General features: G+C 38.2%; 1 protein-coding gene across 3 annotated transcripts in view; it reads left to right on the top strand.

Annotated features, from left to right (window-relative positions):
• The window catches only part of PLPP1 (phospholipid phosphatase 1), a 126124-nt gene that overhangs the window by 101999 nt on the left and 1721 nt on the right, over positions 1–22404 (top strand). For all 3 annotated transcript variants that reach the window (XM_058309092.2, XM_058309090.2, XM_004459333.5), the window contains exon 4: positions 10268–10325. In XM_058309092.2, the coding sequence (XP_058165075.1) occupies positions 10268–10325 (58 nt within the window). The remainder of the gene's footprint in view (positions 1–10267; positions 10326–22404) is intronic.

Here is a 22404-nt window from a genome sequence, read left to right as displayed (position 1 = left end):
GAAAGAAAGTTGGGTAGTGGTGGGCAAGGTCTTATTAGCTGCCTGCGTAGAATACTTCATAGTGTGCCCTTTGGACATCTATTTTCTCTTGATGACATTTTATGCTTCATTTGCTAAAGCTACCCATTATCCCTTGTTTCCTTTTGAATTGAGTTAGATAAGGTGCCTTTGGTGATTGAAGTTTTTTTCTATCCCCAAGTCATGATGTTTTCCCTAAAGCTAAAGGAAATTTATGACTGCTCTATCCCTAGTTAGTATACTTATGTTTCCTCTACCCTTCTGTCAGTAACCTTTGTCACAGCCTGATTTCTCTTCATCTGTTTTTATAGTTACAGAGTTTCCCTGCTGAGAATTTGGAAATATTTCTTCCCAAGTCATCTTAGTTTCAAGATACACCCAGTACTATTTTCCTTTTTCTCAAGGTTCATAGCAACTTCCTGTTTTCCAGATTCCTGTTTTTTATTTCCAAGATTCTTCCATAATACAGAGAATACATCATCATTTACTTTTAGACTTCATTGTAAATTCAAGAGTTTAAAATACCCTATACACATACCATGTCCTACTCTGTTTTACCTGTTTTGTTTTGTTTTCCTCTTTTTTTCATTTTACTTGGTCCGGCTAGTTTCTCTCTTTTGTGGACCGTGATCTAATATCTATAGATATTAAATTGGTATATGATTCACTGATGTTAGTGGCTATGGAATGGTATTTGATGAACTTATAACAATGAATAAAATAGAAGAATCACATCTGTCTTATTTCAGAGAGGTGTGTCACTTTATATGTATAATGTATAAGTGTTTTGATTAAAACTGACTTTATAGAATGCAGTGTAACTTTAAGTGGGAACATATTAAAATCATTTAAAAATTCAAGGAATATATGGTAGGCATTTTTCCTACTGATAAGATAATTTCTCAATCTGGGAAATAAGGTGAATTTACTTTGTTTCCTGTGATATTTTACTTAAGGTTATTTTTGGTTGGGACCATCTTATATTCCTTTTCCATTTTTCTTTGTCTCTGGACCAGATATGTGGGAAATTTATAGCTCGGATACCGGAGATATTTTGACAATAATTACTTTTTAATATTTTCATATATATATTATCCTGGGAAATATATTATTACTGTATAATATAAAAGGTTTTTTTTGCTCCCATTTCATATCTTTCCCCAGAGCTGCTATTAATAGTTTATGTATTCTTTCAGTCATTTTTCTATGTATTTTACATTCAGTGTAAAATTACATTGTTTTGTGTTGTAGTTTCCATAAATGGCATATTTTTAAAATTTGTCTTAGAGATAATTCTGTGTTGGTTCATATAAAGGTAATTCATTTTAGTGAAAATACAGTATTTAGAAGAAGAGCCATAGAACCTTTCTCCTAATTCCTTGAGTTGCCAGCAGTGTTGCAGCAAACATAACTTGTGTTAGGATCGATGCTTTGAAGCAGAATTACTTCAGTGGGTCAAGAAATACAGAGGTTTTATATATTGATAGATATTGACAAACAGTATGTGTGCTCATGTCAGTGCAGTATGAGAGTATTCATTTTCCCCATTCACGTACGTGATTTCCCAAATACCTTTGAGATGACAATATATGGGTTAATACTCTGTATCATTGCTGAAGCATGTAGCACAATTACCAACTATAAATCCTTTTGAAATGAAGGAGGACTAATAATTGGGACAGCTGATTATTAAATGGAATCATAGACCTATAAACATTAAGAGGTCATTACTCTGGGGAAGCAGACGTGGCTCGACTGATAGAGCATCTGCCTACCATATGGAGGGTCCAGCGTTCGATACCCAGAGCCTCCTGACCCATAGGGTGAGCTGGCCCATGCCTAGTACTGCTGCACGCAAGTAGTGCCGTGCCATACAGCGGCACTCCTGCGAAGGGGAGCCCCACACACAAGGAGTGCGCCCGCAAGGAGAGCCGAAAGCCGCCCGGCATGACAAAAAAGCACAAGCCTCCCCAGGAGTGGTGCCACATACACGAAGAGCTGACGCAGCAAGATGACACAACAACAAAAGAGACATGGTTTCCCAGTGCCGCCTGACAATGCAAACAGGTGCAGAAGAACACACAGCAGACAACTGGAGAGGGAGGGAAGGGGAGAGAAATAAATAAAATAAATCTTAAAAAAAAAAATAGAGGTCATTGCTCCTATGTCTCTTTGTATGGGACAAATTTTAAAAGTTATCACAGATGGAGAATATATCATGTCCTTCAAGTTAATAGGCTGTTCTGTGAACTTTATAAGTAGGAAATAACATTTGAAGGAAATGCCTCATGTAATTTTACTTCCTTATATTTTGCCTTCAGAAAGTACAGTGAACAAATCAGTGTTCTCTTAAAGTGATTATTTACACATTGACAGCAGCTATTCACAGATTAAGTCTAATTTCTTCTTTGTATATTATTCCTTGTCGGTTTTCTACTCTCAAGTTTAATGACACATTTTACCAGTAAGAATTTTATATTATAAATTACTGCATAATAAATATCTTTCAATGCTTTTTATAGTATATATTCCCCTCACTACTATGTTTACTTCATTTTTGTTTTATTTAATTTGCTAAAAACTGTGATTCCTGCTCTTCGTGATAGGTACAGTCCTGCCTGGAGATGTCAGGATTAAAATTGCTGCTGGATTTGTCTCCCACTCATAGGACTAAAATCATGGCATGGTAGAAAAAGAATTGGAAAGCCTCAAATTTTAACCTCAAAGAGACATGACTTGTGAGCAAGTTCATGAAGCTCCCTGAGATTCGATTTCTTTATGTGTGTAAAATAGGATTGATAGTCCATTGTGAGGGTTTTTATGAGAAATGAATATACTCTATCACGTATCTGCAAATAGAAGTTACTCAATAGCTTGTAAGAGTGAACACTCTTTTGACAGGCATTCTGCCTTGGACTGCATTAGGAATCAATTTCAGGATGATTTTTAGGAGAAAAATGGTAATTCTCTCAATTTGCGGCAGAGCCAATTTAGGCATAACCAGTGAATCGATGGTAATAGTAAAGTTATTGGAAACATCTGTGAGCATTGCCACTATCTAATTTAAAATTTTATTGATCAGACTATTGCCTCTCTCAGTAAAGCAGTTCATTCTAGAAAACATTTTATTAGTACCAAATCTTGTTTTTAAAAAGCCTATTTCTACTTATGGCAAATGGAAGATTTAGAAATGCCTTTTGATATGTTACAACTAAAAATGACAGATAATATATTACACACACAGACATACACACATGTTCCTATGTATTTTATCTTAAGATGTATAAATTTTAAAACTACTCACTACTATGTTTATTACCTTGTTGATTTATTTAACTTGCTGTAAACTCTGTTTCCTGCTTTTTGTGATGGGTACAGTTCTGCCTGGGGATGCCAGGATTAAAACTCCTGCTGGGTTTGTGTGTAAACCTTTTAAATAAATTGCTGAGCTAGTGGGAAACTAAAGGAATTTGTCTGAGACCAGCATCAGTTGGTGCTATAGAATCAATGTTTATTTTGCAAGTATCTGCCAGTTTCTGTTAGCCTAGAGCCTGAGTTTTGATAGGCTATGAACATGGAGCATTGGAGATAAAGTCTGAGGCCTGAGCAGGATAGGAACATATATGAGAGACCCATGAATAATGTAAGGACCCCCAAAGAACAACATCCTCCCAGGGGGAACTGTCAAAAAGAATTCTTAACAACACAATCAGATGTTCTGGGACCAGAATTCATACTATCTGTGTGGCTTCAAAAATAAAGCAAACCAAACAACCAAGCAAACAAACCCAAGTCAGAAGCTGAGTTTCAAGTGGCATATATAATTTTGCATTCCCCTCCTCCAGTCACAGCAACATTTCATTTTTAAATAGTTAAAAAGCAGGCCTCAGGAAATGTTCATTTATTAATTTGTGACTGATCTATAAGCCTTGTACCATAAATGCGTGACCTTTTCTCCTAGAAACCTCTTAAGAATATCTGTTCTTTGATTACTTTCATATCAGTATCTCCCACGTAGTTACTGTATATATATAAATTTTGCCCTACTGAGAAACATTGTAAAGTTTACCTGCCAGAACACTGCATTCTTCAGAGGTTCTGCTGCCACACAGGTACCTTCCTCATCTGCTTGTAAACATGGTTGTAAAAGACCATTCTCCTTTGTGGTGTGATGCAGATGAGCAAGCTTGGAACTGTTGCATAAGCCCCCTCATAAATACTCATTTATGCACCAAATAAACAAAACAAAACAAAAAAACAACCCAAGTCAGAAGTTTAGTTTAAAGTGGGTTGATAAGAGGCTTAGTGTAATGGTTTGAAGCTTTATGAACCCCAGAAAAGCATGTTCTTAAAGTTCATCCATTCCTATGGGCGTGAACCTATGGTTAAGTAGGACCTTTTGATAAGGTTGCTTCAATTGAAGGCATGGCCCAGGATGTATCTTAAAAATCCTCTTACTGGAGTCCTTTATAAATGAGATGAATAAGGAGAGAGAGGGAAGAGAAAGTCTTGGAAGTAAGAAGCTGAACACAACAAAACCGGAAGAGAAGGGAGTGATCAGCAGAAACTGCCATATGCCTTTCCATGTGACAGAGGAGTCCAGGAACACTGGCAGCCAGTCTTTGGGGAGAAAGCATTGCTTGATGATGCCTTGATTTAGACATTTTTCTCAGCCTCAGAACTGTAAGCTTATAACTAATAAATTGCCAATGTTAAAAGCCAACCCATTTGTGGTATATTGCTTTTGGCAGCCTAGCAGACTAAAACACTCAGTATCTAGCAAAAGGAAGCACATCTTCTGTGGAAGAACTCTCTTTGAATCAAGCCCTTAAAGTTTTCCCAGGACAAAGTTCTGAGGAACATACTCACAATCTAATATAAATGAACAAACATTGGCACAATCTACCATAACTGACAGAAGATATAAAAAACTACACAAACTCTCAAAGATTAGAGATATTACAGTTATCAGATAGAGAATATAAAATAATTGTCTACTATGTAGAGGTAAATAAGAAATAAAAATATATAGTGTAGGACGAAGAGAATCAAAATTTACCAAGGCGTTTGGAAAAAAACCAGAGATCTTCTAGAAATGATACATATATAGTAGTTTACATAAAAAATATAATATTGATTAAACAGATTAGATAATGAAAAGATGTGTTGAAATGGATGATAGACCTGAAGGAAAACCAAAGCATAGCATAGAGAGAGATTAAAAACACGAAATAAAAGTTAAGAGATATTGAAGGATAGAATAATAAAAGAAGATTAACTTTTGAAGCTGTTTTATACAGTTGTATTTAAGAGTTACTCATTTCTGCTTACATGAATATAAATATTTTGTGGGTTTTTTTCTATTTAATTGGTCAAAATAAGATACTTCCAGATCTAAAATAATATTAAAATGTTATTAAATCTTGTGGCTTTTAGGATTAGTGATTTTATAAGTCAATCCAGATAATATTAAGTACAGTATTTTTAAAATTTAGACTTAGCTGTTTCTTTGAGTTTTTTAATGTGAGGATCTCCATCAATGACAACGTTTTTAAGCAGTATAATTGAGGTGTGTTTTTTTCCCCAGCAGAGAGGAAATAGATTTCTCATCTTTTAAAATCAGCCATCCTCTTCCTCCTAAGGCTCTATGGTCCCAGCTCCTTTTGGTCTTAGCTGTAGGCTAGCATAAGGCTCATCTCTCTTCCCAGGGCTCGTTTCTTTCAGGACTTTCTCAGCTGTTGAGGGCTTTGGTCTCTTCAGCGGCAAACGGTTAGGCTGCTCAGCTCTTTCCCCATGGCTCCAGCATCCCAAACTAAACTCTGTGTTCTCCTTCTCCATGTATCTGTTTCCCTGTCTTTGACTGAGCATCTATTTATATTACCCACAAAGGGAGAGTGGTGGGGGGGGGGGGGGACTCAAACTGAGTCCTCCTATGACGTGGTCAAATAAAAGTCCTAATCCTGATTTAATAAAGTAAAAGTGAAACCTCTAAATCTTATATAATCTAGTAAGACCAGAGAACAAACCAGTTTACAAACACAATCCAATATCTATTTTTGGAATTCATAAACAATACCAAACTGCTACAGACAGATTTTCATAAACAAAAGGAGTCAACTCATTCACTTACACCATTTTGGGGAAAAAACATCCTCTGGATTTACAAACTTCTAAGGGCAGTCTTTTTGAATACCAGTTGTAAAAAATACTAAATTTCTACATGAACCATTCTTAAAATTTAACATCTGTTGAGTTATATGTATCTTGACATCATGCTAGGCAGGGACATACAAAGACTAAAATGACATTTCTTTCATTTTCAGTGAAGAAAACTGTAAATTTCCTTTATAATAGAGGGCAATCTAACTTATTTTCTACAAAAAAAAAAAATCCTGCTTCCTTGACTAATTCCATCATTTCCCTTTCCAGGTTATTAAAGCTTGGTATGTATTGTATTTTCATGAATAGGGGTATAAAAGTATTGTGCTTTAGAACCTACATATAGTCGGAAGTAGATATCACTGAATCTATAAAATAGTTTGAACTGGGGAAAAAAAGGTAATTAATAAAGCCATGATGTGGATGGGATCAACTAAGTCACAGAATCATGGTCCCTAAGAGCTCTGAACACTCTGAAGGCTATGATATTGGGGTTCAGGCTGAGTTTAATCAGCTCTCCCAGGAGAAGAGGGTACCCAGGCTGACAAATATAAGGAAAAAGTCCTAAATTTGCCATGTGGAAGAGAATCCCATTCTCAGTAATACACAGTCAAGTCCAGGCCACTTACCTTTGTTTGCTATTGTTTAAAAGAGACCATTCTCCAAAGTCAGTGAAAAATGTATTTCAGAATATATTTTTTATCTCTGTAAGCTTTTTTTCTGAAAAGATTTTTCCAAGTTTTGATAGAAAGCAGGCTTAAATTTTTACTGCATCTACTCATCAGAGCGGCTATAAAGAAGTGAGATGGTATTGTAGGGTTAGTTAAAATTCAAGAACATGGTAGGGCCAATATTTTAAACATTTCAGTTGAGGTCACTATCATGAAAACAGTCTGAAGTTTGACTACTTGTTGGATTTTATTAACTATCCATATAATTATTTAGTTCATTTGTGAGTTAGGGACATAATAAGCTATTCTTGAAACTTAAATCTTTGGTCCATCCATATGTCATTTGGGCCCTGAATCTCAGTAGAGTTGCAACACCTACTCTCCAGTTCAGTGGACTCACCCAGGACAAGAAGAAGATGATGATGAATAACGCCCATCCTGAGGAACAGAGAGAGTCTGCAACTGCAAGCAAGATAGTTTCATCCATCTACTCCATGGGATCTAAGCCCAATCTCAGTTATAGATGGAGTGGGCATCACCATCACCAAATCCTCAAGACTGGGAAATGAACAATGGACTAAAGTAGACTTACTATTATTCTACTATAGACTTATTATTATTCTAGCAATGGAAGAACTTTTATCATTGATATGGAGGCAGTGGTCACCAGAGCTTCTGAGGGAAAAAAGGTGTAATATGGGGGCATTTTCGGGACATTGGAATTGTCATACATGACGTTGCAGTGATGGATGCAAGCCATTATATATTTTGTCATAACTTACAAAATGGCACGGGACAGAGTATAAACTATAACCCACAGTTAGTGGCTGTGCTTCAATATGTGTTCATCAATTGTAACAAATGTACCACACTAATGAAGAACATTGTTAATGTGGGAAAGTATGGGAGGGGTAGGGAGTAGAACATATGGAAATCCTCTATATTTTTTATGTAACATTTATGTAATCTTAAGATTTTTTAAAATAAATAAAATTTTAAAACATCAGATTTGTGTAGTTTGTGAAAACAACTTGGAATTTACAATTTTTTGGCTTTTATTCTGTTAATTTTCTTTTTAAAAGAAATAAGAGTTCACAATACCATGTCTGTTTGATAAATTATTATGGGCAAAGACTTAGGAACTGAGATTGACTAGAGTTACCCTGTTATGTTTTAATCCGTGTCTGTCACAGTCATAGTTAGACTTTTTTGATTCTATACTGGATAAAATATCTGTTTATATATTCTGAATAAAGACTGAAACTATTTTCAACTAATGAAATCACTCTATAATTGAATCAGAGCTGTTCCAAACTATTACATTAGTTTGGAATTTATGATTCCATGGCACGATGCACAGGATTTAGTAAACCTTAACTTGCTCGGCCTTGAAAACCACTGAGTGGGTGTAGTTCAGTGGTTTGAGTGCCTGCTTCCCATATTTGAGGTCCTGGGTTCAATCCTGGTACCTCCTAAAACAACAGCAACAGGAAAAAAACAATCCTTGGGGAGCAGATGTAGCTCATTAATTGAGCATCTGCCTCCCGCTATGAGGTCCTGGCCAGGTTCAATTCCCAGTAAAAAAAAAAAAAAAAAAGTATTTATATATATATATATATATATATATATATATAAAATCATGGTTATGTTGGCTTGATAGATTTGGCAGTACTTGAAGTTGATTTTTTTTAAGCTTGTTGGCTCTTTAGTGTAATTTATTGAAACTCACCATAAGATGTACAGAATTCAGCTATAATGATCTGATTTAAAATAAGATTTTGTGAGGGAGAAGTGGACTTGGCTCAATGGATAGGGCGTCAGCCTACCACATGGGAGATCTGTGGTTCAAACCCTGGGCCTCCTTGACCCGTGTAGAGCTGGCTCATGTGCAGTGCTGATGCGCGCAAGGAGTGCCCTGCCATGCAGGAGTGTCCCCCGCGTAGGGGAGCCCCATGTGCAAGGAGAGCCGCCCAGTGCAAAAGAAAGTGCAGCCTGCCTAAGAATGGCGCCGCACACACGGAGAGCTGACACAACAAGATGATGCAACAAAAAGAAACACAGATTCCCAGTGCCACTGATAAGGATAGAAGTGGTCACAGAAGAATATACAGCGAATGAACACAGAGAGCAGACAACCGGGGTGGGGGGGATGGGAAAGGGAGAGAAATTTTTTTTAAAATAAGATTTTGTATTGATCTACTCTTTGTGGGCAAATAGTTGGTAAGACTAAAAGTAATTTTTTTCTTGTTTTACATAGATTAAACCCATAATAATCATCAGGTTTAATTACAAAATTCCTGGTTAGCACAGGAGGTTAGAAGATTCTTTTTCTCATGAATGTATCTAATTACTAAAAAAGAGCATCAAAAATTTTTTCTTAGTAGAATCATCATCAATATATGCTTAAGAAATCTCCATTCTCTCCATCCTCCGTTGCCAAACATATACACAGGACTTTGTAACATGTGGTTTAGAAGTCTTTTCTCCTCTCTGAATTCAGGGAACCAATATTTGCCTTAAATTTCTTTTGAACAAAGCAGGGTGTAATAAGTAAAATACTTAGAGCCTGTCACTCTTGTTCTTATGCATTTAGGGAGAGCAGTCAGGGGAATCATTCTAATTATTTTCATGATGTATCCATCCCAGAAAAGTCTCGACATAATTTTACAGTCTCAAATGTGCATGCCCTTTCTGCAACAATGGCAAGTTCTGTGAAGGCAGAACTTAGTTCATAGACGTCTCTGAGCTTTATTTTTTTCAGAAGTTCTATAAAATTAAGTTTTGCAAGCATTACATCATTTTTAGGTGGGGAAGATGGTACTCAGATGTTTATAGAATGTAATATTGAAAGAGATGATTCCTCCAGTACAGGATTGTCAGTGCACAATTTAAAAGTAAATGTCAAATGAGAAGTACCCAGATTTTCTGGGGAAAATCTGAAGTAAAATGTGTGCCCATTTTAAACACTAAACTGTTGCCATATTTGGAAAATGTAATCAACTTTTTTCAAAGGAGGTATAATTCATTATTCAGTGGCAAACCCTGCAAGTGGAAAATAAAATTTAAATCGTGGTCACATAAATTTATGTCATAAAGGCAAAGATATTTATGGCAGTTTGAGCTTTCAAGTATTTACACCTCTAACGTCTATAGAAATGCTTGGCAGGTTTGTTTGCTGTGATTCATTATCCATCCTGAAAAAGTTTCAGTAAAATGACATGGCATAGATACCTGAGCTCAGACCCTCCTTGGAGTCTCTACTGTTCCTGGTCCTAACTATTCCCTACCCCTACCCTTTACTTTCTGAAGGGGGAGCTTTGTGCAGTAGTGAGCTAAGGAAGAGATTTATGGAATCCAGAATATTCTTAGCAATTAGGAGAGAAAATTAACATTTGTCTCTTTCCTCCTTTCTCTTCTAGGTTGTCCTTCTACTCGGGTCACTCTTCGTTCTCTATGTACTGCATGCTGTTTGTGGCAGTAAGTACTCTGAGCCACTTAACTGATGGTTGGGTTATGCACTGCACAGAGTCATTGTGTTCAGCCCCCATGTCCTCTCCTGCAAGTGGACTTTCGCTGCAGTTGTCATCAGGTGAACTGGTCACCATAGCTGGCTGCCTTAAATTCTGCTTAGGTTCTGTCACAGCCAGTGTCTGGTGCTAAGAACTAGCTGATGTGTCCCTTACTTTGAGATGTATTTTCTGAAATGGTTTTCTGGAACACACAAACAGCTTCTCTGAAATCATAGCAGGTCACCGACAGGAAGTAAACTTCCAGATCCATCAGGAGAGCAGCATGGCAGTTTTCATTTTTATTAAATATAGTTGGCAGTGAAGAGTTAGAAAAGATTTGCACCGACATTTTGCATATCAAATTAGAGGTGAATATGTAGTTTTCCTGGAATAATTAATGGAAAATCAGACTTAGGACACTCTCAAAGGATTTTTAAAGGTCCACTTAATTGATCTTTATTGTTTATAATGTTATATGTGTGTGTGTGTATACATATATAGTAAGGATTTGTAAGAAATTTGGGGTGGAAAGGAGAGTAGGTGGGAAGACCTCTCACCGTAACAGGTCAGCTATAATTTTTTGTGTCTTCTTAATTTTCTTCATATGTGGATTTTTAATATAATTGTGTTCCAAGTAAATTTGCTGTTTCTTGTTTTTTCTGTTGATCACATAAATGTTGTATATTTAATGCTTGCATTAAAAATCCATGAGGTATATTAAGGGTAGACTGGTGGGAGTCAAATTATTTGATCTTAGAGAAAATTTAAAATCACTTTTACCAGAGCCTTGCTTTTATTTGAAAAACCAAATTCCAAAAGTTAAAAGAATTTAAAAATTCCAGATGCATTATTTTAAGATTCAGATCCAGAATTTCACACCTATTACAGTAGAGTTAATATTTGTCTTCTCCAGTATATCTGGTAACTGCAAGGCTTTCATCTTATGTTCATTTAATTTTGTTAGGAAACAGCAGGGCACTGATTTGGCAGAATCTAGGGCTTCCTTTTTAAAACACACAAATGTTTCTGAAAATGTACCATGGGGAAGGGTGACTTATTTACACCATTAATGTAGTAATGGCAAATGCTATTCCAGCATCCCCTGTTCCATTTATCTTAGTAGGAAAAGTTAGCAATCATTCTAAATAGTCAACTTGCCAATACATTTTTTTATAAATAGAGCATGGGAATTGGGGAAGAAAGGGGAAGTCAGGGCAATGACTAGTGCCATTAATAGCCTGCAAAATTTTCCCAAAGCACATAAGTTTATGACTGCCCATCTTTTGTCTGCCCTGGAGCCAAGCTCACCAAGGCACCTTTTGTGGTTTGTTATTCACTCACCTGTCCATGTTGATGCCAAAGTCCTTCTTTACAAGACATCTAGGAATCTAAGGTTTGGTTGATATTGATGATGATTTGCATTACAGTCTCTTTCCAATAATCCACAGGAAGAAAGAGATGAGGAACAGTTGCCACTGTTTTTACAGATCGGGGGATGGGAGCTGTGGGAGGGGACTGCTAAGGTCTGTGAGCTCTGTCAGGCCTCTGGATAACTAGGCTCTGGGTTTTATTGATTACTTGATCTGAAACCTTAGTCCAGTTTTCTTGACAAAGGTTAGGTAATGCATATACTCTGAAAGTAACATAGTGACTGATATAATTTTGATCCCTACTTTTAATCTTGAAGAATATTCTTGGACATATTGTACTAATTCCATGTCTTTACCTTTTGTACTCATCTTCCTTGCTCCCTTGACCCTTCTGAGAACATCTGCCACATCCCGACTTAACCAAACTTCGACTATTTTTTCTCTCTGTTCTGTATATTCAGTTAAATAGAAACTTGAACTGAGGATACTTTTGTGAAATGTGAAGTTAATATATAGAAGCTTCAAGATGGAGGATTGAGGTCCTCAATGACAGCCAGGAGTATGAACACCCAGGAGTATATGGGAAAGCAAATTAGGGTTATAGTGTAGCAGAAGGCAAATTACTTTGACCATAGTATTGGTATCAATCATGTGGATATCAAGTTATAATGAAAAAGCAAGTCCAGACAAGTAGATTTGTTATAGACCAGGGCCTTTCTAGAGAAGAAAGCAGGCAGTAGTATCCATGTACTGCATTTCACTGTTTCTGAGCAATGTGAGTATTTACTTAATGTGGATATAGGCCCCTGCTTTTATTTCAGCCTCTAAATACACAGATGTCTCCTTGCTTTTTCAGCTTTCACATTTATGTGCCACACTTAACCACCTAAAAGAAAAACAGATCCTTGGGTGATGACTCATCTTGTTTCCCTGGGCGTCTTGGACTCATGGTTCAACCCAGATTTGGGTGGAGATTCACGGCCACTTAAATCCTCTCTGAGGACAGTCCTTGATAGTCAAAACTGTGCCTTATCAAAAATTCCTGGCATCTAGCAATTAATTTCTACTCAAAAATGCTCCTAAAAGAAAATACACTGACCACTGTTCTCCTCTGGTGGGCAGCCGAGCACTGCCCACTGAAGAGTCAGCACAGGTGACACCACCTTGGCTGGCTGGGGGCACAGGCAGGGCTTCTTTGCACATGGCCAGTTTATGTGGTCAGTGACTCCCCTTGAACTCGGCTGAATGCCAAAGATTCAAATTTATGTGACTGTTGAGGAGAAGCGCTGTGGTATGAGACAGGCATCTTTTCAGTGAGGGACACACAGAAACACTTCCCAGGACTATCCTAGTAAGGCGGAAAGCCCAGATTGCTTTTCTTGCTGGCTGTTAGGAAATACTTGTGTAAGCCACTGCTGTGAGGGCCCAAGTTTCTAGTGTCTGTTCATAGCTAGACTTTCCTCCCTGCCATAAAATGCCTCTGATTCAGGCCTCTATTTGGTCGGTGCCACCCACTGCAGACTGTTTCACCTCACCTACTCAAGTCAGTGAGTGGTCTGGCTCTCCTCGAGATTCATACAATCACTCATTTGGCATTGATCATATACTACCTAGCATGCTAATGTTTTATAAACATGAGCTTCCCAAACTGGGTAAATGCTGAGCATTGGCCAAATGATGGCACAACTCATGGCCTATAGTTAACCTGAATCCTGCCTAATTTTAAGGTGAGATTCAAGATCTGAATTTAGAAACTCCTTGAATCCTAAAGATGGTGAAAGTGAAGCTCAGAGAAGACCACACAGGCCTGCCCTACAGTGTTTTCCTGACCAGGAGATGGAGGTACAAAAATCAATTTGGTTTGCCTGACTTGGTCTTAGAAGCAGTGTTTCAAAATAAGTAGACCAAGGTATAATTCTTTGTGTTGAGCATTCCATTGTTAGTTTAGTTACAGGGTCAGCAAACCTTTTCAGTAAAAGGTAAAATAATACTTTAAGCTTTGTAGGCCATATGCCACCTGTTACATCTTCTTTTTCTTTCTTTAAATAACCCTTCAAAAATGTGAAAACCATACTTAGATTTTAGGCTGGCCCCTGGACTCTAGTTTAAAGTGGAAAATAATATTCTCTTATTTTAAAAATACAATATTAAAAGACACTATGAGACAACAACATTTTGCAATTGTTACAAGACCAATAAAGGAACGGCAACATAAAAATAAACTAGCTTAAAAAAATGTTGTTCAAAATTCAAATTTATTTTAAAGGTGAGATATTAGTTAGATCCTTGAATGGACATTAAATGTTTCAGAAATTTAGGCAAAAAATACATCCTTTGTTGATAGTGAATTAATGAAAGAATTCCTAGGTAATGTCATAGACATTGCATTTCCCAATTTCAAAAAGTTTATATATATATTTATTTTATTTTATTTTTATTTTTTACACAAAAGAATCAATTTATACAGTTTAAAATTTCTTTCTGATGTGGCCCTGTGCAATGAAATTCCTCAATGTTTATTTTGCTCAGGTCTTTTTTGTGTACCCCATATCTATGATAAGTGTCTTCATAAAGTAGATCCAAAAGTGATACGTTCTATTTGGGTAAGGAGGGAGGAAGGCCCCTCTCAAAAAATCTGAACTATAGATGACCAAAAAAGGGGCAATTTAATTACTTTCTAGTATTGGACAGAACGAGGTTCTCTCATTTTTCTGTATACCTACTCAGGAAACACCACGTGGTCAACTACAGTGAGATAGCTCTAGCCCACAAACTAGCCAAGTTCTGTTCTGGTTGAATTCCTTGGACTCAATGCAGTGCTCTCCAGCTAGTGAAAACTATGTGCCCTTGTGCAGCTTGGGGCCAGTACTTGTCAGTGAAGCATTTGCTACCTGCAGGCTGGAACTTTTGCCTTCAACTCTCTAGGCGTGAACATCTCGGCTATTTCAAGCAAATTGACTCCTGCCGTCCTTCTTGTACTAATGAATAAGAAAGTGCCTGTATGAGTTACTAGTAATTTATTTCTTTAAAATTATCTGAGATAGGACACTGGACCCTGAATTGAGCAGTAAGATTCACTTGGGGTTGTTCTGACCAAGAGCCCTACCTAGAAGGCTTACCCTTTTTCAGTTTGCTCTTCTTGGAGGCAAAAACTACACCTGGAATCTTCCTTTTCACCAAAGCTAATTATTTTTTTTTTAAAGATTTATTTTTATTTATTTAATTCCCCTCCCCTCCTCTGATTGTCTGTTTTCTGTGTCTTTTTGCTGCGTCTTGTTTCTTTGTCCGCTTCTGTTGTCGTCCAGCGGCACAGGAAGTGTGTGCGGCGCCATTCCTCGGCAGGCTGCTCCCTCCTTCGCGCTGGGCGGCTCTCCTTATGGGTGCACTCCTTGCGCATGGGGCCCCCCTACGCGGGGGACACTCCTGCGTGGCACGGCACTCCTTGCGCGCATCAGCACTGCGCGTGGGCCAGCTCCACATGGGTCAAGGAGGCCCGGGGCTTGAACCGCGGACCTCCCATGTGGTAGACAGACACCCTAACCACTGGGCCAAAGTCCATTTCCCACCAAAGCTAATTATGATGCCTGGTATCAGTGAGGGTGTTCCTGGATGATATTGGATTCTTACGGCCAGTTCTTCTAAAGTAGTTCTGCTTTCTAAAACTGGGTTATATGCAGTCATTGGAGCTATTTGATTTGCTCTGAGTTGCTTCTTGGAATCACCGTCAAGTAAGGTTTAAATCTAGCTTTTCCTCCTGGGGAGGGGGACAGGGAGGAATAGATAGGCCTAGTCAATTTCCTTTGAGGCGTTGAGACTGATGCCCTCTCGATATCGTGTACTCTTGTCGGACTTGTAGCCCTTTTTAATAGATGAAAATTGGGGCGAGGGATTGTAGAGGCTAGCCAAGTATATGGTACATCATTGTTTCTCCTGTTAATTCTTTATTCTAAAATTGTGTCTTGTGGAAACCCACAAGTCTCTTGCCTTTCCAGTTTAGGGGCAGTTTTCCTTTAGGATACTAGTGGTAGGTTCAGGTGTTTCTTTGATGAACATGACTGTTACTCTTGTAGGTACTCTTGAAAGGACAGTGTCCATGTGCAGGGGACAGGATTAGGTATTGTAGGGGGTAGTCCTTTCTAAGGAATGAAGGAAAACTTTTCAGACTGTGCAGCCAACTGGGGATTTTTCCCCATCTTACATGCCCTGGATAACTCTTATGTGAATTCCTTTTGCTTCCCTTTGTAAACACTCAGTGTCTACTGCAAATCCCTTGGATACCTACTTAGTGTAGTACCTGTATTATGCTCCCTTTCCTACCTGCCTCTTTACATCAACTAGGAAGTCTTCCTCTTTTGACTCACTTTGTGGCTTGCCCTAGCTTAAAATGTCCTTTTCCGTGATTGGAGTCCTGCCAGCTGCATTTCCCCCTTGCTCTCCTTGGTGTTCTGAATTGGGACTTCCTGGAGCCTGTGGCATCACAGTGGAAGTCCTTGCCTTTAGGGAGCATCTCAGGGTACAGCTGCAGAGCTTCTGCCCTTTCCCTCCTTTCTCTGATTTCTGGTTGTGAGCTTCTTACTCTAGATTCCCCTTCTCCAGGAAGTTGGATGTTAGGACTGGGAAGGATCCAGAGGCTTGAGTCTTTCACTATGCACTCCCCCTCAGTTGAATGAAACACCCACAGGACAGGTGCATCAGTTAGGCCGAAGAGAAGAGTGTTCAGAGAAGAATCTTTCTTAGCATGAGCCTGTTAGAGAGTGAGAAAGCAAGAGAGAATGGGGAGAGAGAGAGGAGCAATTTGGCTTTGGGACTCATACCCTTGTAAATTTTTAGACAAGTCATGGAAGTAAACTTCATGCCCAGTGCCATAGTTTTCTTGTATACTCACTCGGATGGGATTTTACTTTTCTACAGTTTTCTCCCACTTTGAATCCAGATGTATAAACAGACCGTTTCTTTCTCAATTTAAACTTACCTGTCTTAAAAGTAAAACTCTTATCATTTGAGTTATAGAAACCCCCAAACAAGTAAGTAAGAGGGGAAAGAATACCACCCAGATTTTGGTTATACAGGGGAGGCTAATTGGCTTTTTTTGTTTGTTTTAGTTTCATATTTTTTAATGAGAAATTGTAAATTTACAGAGAAATCATGCAGAAAATAGTTCTCATTTACCTCCCCCACCTCCTTATCTTGCATAACTGGAGTACATTTGTTACAGTTGTTACATTTGTTACAGTTGATGAAGGAATATTATAATTGTACTATTAACTATAGTCCATGGTTTTCATTAGTGTTTACTATTTGTGTTGTACAGACCTATGGTTTTTTAAAAAATTTTATTTTAGTAACATAAGCAACCTTAAATTTCCCCTTTTAACCACAGATACATAATTCAGTGCTGTTATGTTCAGATGCTGCGCTAGTCACCATCCATCCATGGCCAAAACTTTTCCATCATCCCAAACAGAAACTCTGCACGATTTAAACACTAATTCCTCATTCCCTACTCCCACCCGAGCCCTAGGTAATTTGTATTCTAGTTTCTGACTCCATGAATTTGCTTATTCTGTTTCATATCATGGAGCTCATACATTGTGTCTAGCTCATTCCACTACACATGATGTCTCCAGAGTTCTTCATGTTGCCTGTATTGCTGGGAACGTCCTGGACACACTTAGCATCTCCCAGCCTTTGCCTACCCCGCTCCTTTTACGCTCTTGCTTGTTTGCATGCAGGTGCGTTATATTTCCACTTTGTTTGCATGCAGGTGTTTGGTATGTTTCTATTTCGCAAGACACTGTAGGCAGCCAGGGGAGACAAGGAGATGTTTAATGTTAACCAGCCCCAGCTGCTTGCCAGGGCACAGAGGCTTGCTGAGCTGTAATCAGCTTTCTCTCCCATCCTCCCCTTGTGGCTTGCTTGCTGTCTGCTTTGTGTCTATTTGCTGTGGGCTCTTCTTTCCTGCTTGTCTCCCTTCTTTTTTGTGTGTGTCACCTTGCTGAGTCAGCTCTCCGCAGCGCCTGCGGGCCGGGCGGCGCTCTGCAGCATATGTACGTAGGTACCTACGGGGGAGCCTGCCTTCACAGCGAGGCCCCAGGACGACAACTGAGGGCCTCCCATAAGGTAGACGGGAGCTCATCTCATTGAGCCACAGCCGCTTCCCTGTAATTGGCTTTTTAAAAAAATCTTTTGGTTTTAAGAAGCTGATTCAGGCCTCCTAAAGATGGTTTTTAGTAAGGATACACATGGACTGGAACCAGCATACCTGCAAGAACTGAACATTTCTCCATGTGTCTCTTGGGCAACCTGGGTTCCCCTAGTATAGCTGCCTTTCTTTCCTCTACTAAATGGCTTGCTATCCTTGCCTAATCATAGCTGTATCTTTATAACTTCAGCTTGCAAATAACCTGTCATGTACCACCTAGGTACCATTCTGCAACTTTGGAAATAGAGAACTATTTACTTCCAGTATATGTATATTTAATTCCAGACGGAGAATACAACCTAGCAACCTCTGGGTCAGGCCTGGCTTTGGTCATCTGACCAGAGACCTCCCAGAAAACAAGGTAGGGCTACAAATAGGACATTTCTTCAAATTGTCTGTGGATAGGCAGTTTCCCTTAGAAGGGGAATTTGAAAATATTAGACTGTTGCTGATCCTGTCTGGTTCCACAAACAGAATTTAATGTGGAGCTCTGTAAACTCTTCACACTTTTTCTGTTGTTGTTTTTCTCTTCTTCAAACTCTTGAAAGATTAGCAACCGAATGCCTTACCTAGAATGGGTTTAACATCTATATGATTAGCAAATGGCGTATACTAGGAAAGTGGGAAAGAGTGGAGTTTGCGAAGGCAGGGATGGACCTATAAAGCCTTTTAAATAGCCCTGACATTAAAGCTTGAGCTCTGTTCCTAGACCTGGTTCTAATAGAGCAGTACTGAGAAGCTTTAGACATTCACTTTCTCTGTAAAGCCGATACGGAAAGATGAAGGAACTGAGACTTTCTTTTAGGGGCCAAGTAGTTGCTTTGCCACAAATCATGGGTAATATATGGTGACAGAGCTGGGACAAGAAGCTATATTCCCTGGCATCCAGAGCGCACTTAGGTCTTGTCTCTCCTTAGTAGTTATTTTCTTTCCTTTGGGCGAGGAGGCAGTCAGGGATAGTGGAAAGAGTATGGGAACTAAAGGATTAACACAGCAGACAGAACATACAATTTCCTCTCTACTCTCAAGAAACCTCTCAAAAAAAAGGGTAAGGAATGGGGGGAAGAGGGGTATAAACCTGCAAAAGCAAAGAATGGGAGAGGAGACAAGAGGCAAGGGGTAATGATTTTGGAAAGCAGTTGAATGAGTGAAAGAGAAAGCAGAATCCCTAATGCCTGCAGAGGGTAGAATCTAAAAGAAAGATTAGCACTGTGGAACCCGAGAAACACTTAGGAACCCTCCTTGGGGTGAAATATTCTCTAGGTCAAGTCAGTGTTTCACAGATGGGGGAAACATCTGTACTTAGGTGGATGTGTAAGGAGACAAATCAGCTACTTAGAGGGGTAAGGGTTCCAGCTAAATTATATTGGAACATTTTTTATTACTGATTCATAAAGTGAATATTAATTCTTTCGACAAGGATATTGGGGAAGAAATTTGGGCAAAATAATGCTTAGCATTTAAAGACTATCTAGAGTCAAAAGTCAGGGTTGTTTGGAATTCTGGAAAATGGTAGGTTGTCAGAGGAATTTTGGAGTCATGTTAGAAAGGATCTTGAATATTCTCTCTTCAGGTTGTTAAGTACAAAATGGGACTCTAGCAAATTCATTTTAGAATTGTTACTGATTTCTCTTACCGTGTCCTTAGCAGAGATGGGTATAGTTCTATGCTGCCTGCAATCATATAAATATATGTAATTCCTACAATTTTAAATTATATATTTTTATAATCTGAATAACTCATACATGGAAATTTTCTCTTCAGTGTTTCTACGTTTGCCCTTCAATCTTTCTTCATGTTCTTTTTGAATAATTTTAGAATTAGAGCTTTACTGTTAATAACCCACATTAACCTTCACCAAGTGATATATTAACTTTATGCTCCTGTGAAGAATGGGGACAAGAATAATCTCGGAGCTCAATTGGCTTGCAAAAGCCCTGGGTAGCTGTGTCTTATAATCACTGCTATCTATAAACTAGAATGTAAGAGATTTCCGTTATCCTGACACAGTAGGCTATATCTTGGCTGAGTAAAGGATGACCCATGTAAATATTAGCTCATGCCTGGCACATGGTAGGTACTTGATAAATATTTGAAAATATTAACGAATGGTGATTTCCACTGAATGTCATTTTAACTGTATAATGAGGTATGTCAGTGTTGGATTACCCCAGTTCAACCTGTTTTTTCCTCCAAAAAAAAAAAAAAAAACAACTCTGTGGGACAGTGTTTGATTTTGAAGTATAAATGGTGCCTGTCTTAGTTTCCAGGCTGTTAAGACAAATGCCACACAATGGGATGGCTTAGCAACAGGAATTTATCCGCTCAGTTTCAAAGGCTGTAAACTTGCTTCTTCCTGAAGCCAGCAGTGTTGTGTGTGGCCAGCAATCTCTGGGTTCCTTGGCTTTTCTGTCATGTGCCATTGTCTTCTCCTTTTTCTTCCTAATTCCCTTGACTTTCAGCTTTTGGTTCCTCCTTGTGGATTTTGTTTGTCCTGCTTATAAGGACTTCAGCCACATTGGATTAAGACCCATCCTGATACAGTTAGCTGCACCTCTGCTAGGAATAACATCTCCTTAAAAGGTACCATTTACAATGGGTTCATACCCATAGGGATGGAGCTAATATCACATTTTTCCTGGGGTACCTACTTGAGCCTACTACAGTGCCCCATGTTTACTTATGAAAAGACTACTAAACAAGAATGGGAACAGCTGTCAATAACTTGAGTTATATCCCAATCTTGGCTTTGGCTGTAATCAAGGAATTTCCCCCCTTATTGTGAGTAAGTTCCCAATTAAGCTAGACCTAAAGAGGTAACTCCATGGTTGTATTACCTAACAGGATATAAAGGGGGGTCTCTAGCTTCAGTTACTAAATGCCAACTTTGCTTCAACTAGAACCACTGTATTCCCAACTCCAGAATTTTGAGACATGTCTCCTACTCCTGACTTTGCTAAATAGCCTGAACCAAAACAAACAAAAAATGGTGTGTGTGATCAGACAGGGGAGTCCTTAGAAAACCAGCAGCACTTAAACTAGCTAATGAGTCAGACTCAGGTTAAACAACTGGTGTGCTCTTTTATTATTAGATGTTTATACTAAGTACTTGATAAAATTAGACAATCTGTGGACCTTTGCCAGCTGCTGAGAACTGAATACCCATAGTAGTGCCCTAGAGAACTGGGGATGGATTTGTGTCTCTATTTTAAACAGCAGTGTCAATGGGCAGAGAGCCATGTAAAGTGATTTCTGAGGACCGCATTTAATGAAATAAACGAGCAGTGAATTACTGAACAGAATTTTAAGTGTTAAAAATTCTTATTGACAGAGATTAGGCAGTCTTTCTTTTCTTCCTTTTCTCTCTTTTAATGCAGATTTTGCTGAAAGGAATTGATAGGAAAACTCCAGATTCTACACCAAAATCTTTAGTAATGAATGAAAACAACCTAAGTTGTGGTATATATACACACACACACACACATATATATAATAGAATATTCAGCCATAAAGTAAGGTTCTGATGCATGCTACAATATGGATGAACTCTGAAGACATTATGTTAAGTGAAATAAGCCAGACAAAAAGGAGAGTTAATATTCCATTTATATGAAATATCAAGAATAAGGAAATTCATAGAGATAGAAATTAAAGGTTATGGGGGTAGAATGGATGGGAATATACTATTTAATAAGTTCAGTTTGTTTGGGGTTGTGAAATTCTTGGTAATAAATCATGGCAATGGTAAACGTAATTACAGCTACTGCACTGTATAGTTAAAAATGGTTAAAATGTCACATTTTATGTTATATATGTGAAGGGAAATTCTCAGGCCTGATTAGGGTATTATAGAAAAGTCATAGAATTTAAAGGGTACAGACAGTACTGAAAGAGTAGACTCTTCCTGGATTATGACTTAAGTACAACCTGTATTATTTATGCAGATTATGATGTAATAAATAGAGATGATTTAGTCTCAGTTGACCTGTTAAATAATTAGAGGTAGGGGAACTCAAATGTTAGGTGAATTAAACTCAGACCCTAGAAAGGCTGGGCAGCAAACACTGTAGACTGGTCCAGGCCAGGGGCAACCTGGGCTCTAGATGCGAGCAGTTTACCCAAGACTTGGAACTAATGACAAGACTTGTCATTAGTTTGACTATTAGAATTATAACCCAAATTGCAAGGGGAGGAGCTGCCACTGAAACTTGTCTGCTAAGTCATAATCAGGGAAACCATTTTGCCTTCTTTACAATTTGAAGGGTAATAACTTTAGTTTTTCTAAACACAAGTTACCAGGGTGATGGTTTTTTTTTGTTGTTCTTTTGTATGTGTGCTTAAATGGGTTAATTTTTACATCTTAATGAGGACAAAAATGTTTGCCTAAAGTCCTATTATATATAATAGTTTTAGGGGAGGTTTGGTTTATACTTAATATAAAAGTTGTGTCAGGGTAAGCACTCATCTAAAATGCT

Source organism: Dasypus novemcinctus, chromosome 2 (genome assembly GCF_030445035.2).
Source record: "Dasypus novemcinctus isolate mDasNov1 chromosome 2, mDasNov1.1.hap2, whole genome shotgun sequence".
Classification (NCBI taxonomy): Eukaryota; Metazoa; Chordata; class Mammalia; order Cingulata; family Dasypodidae; genus Dasypus; species Dasypus novemcinctus.
This window is presented reverse-complemented; position numbering and strand designations above follow the sequence as displayed.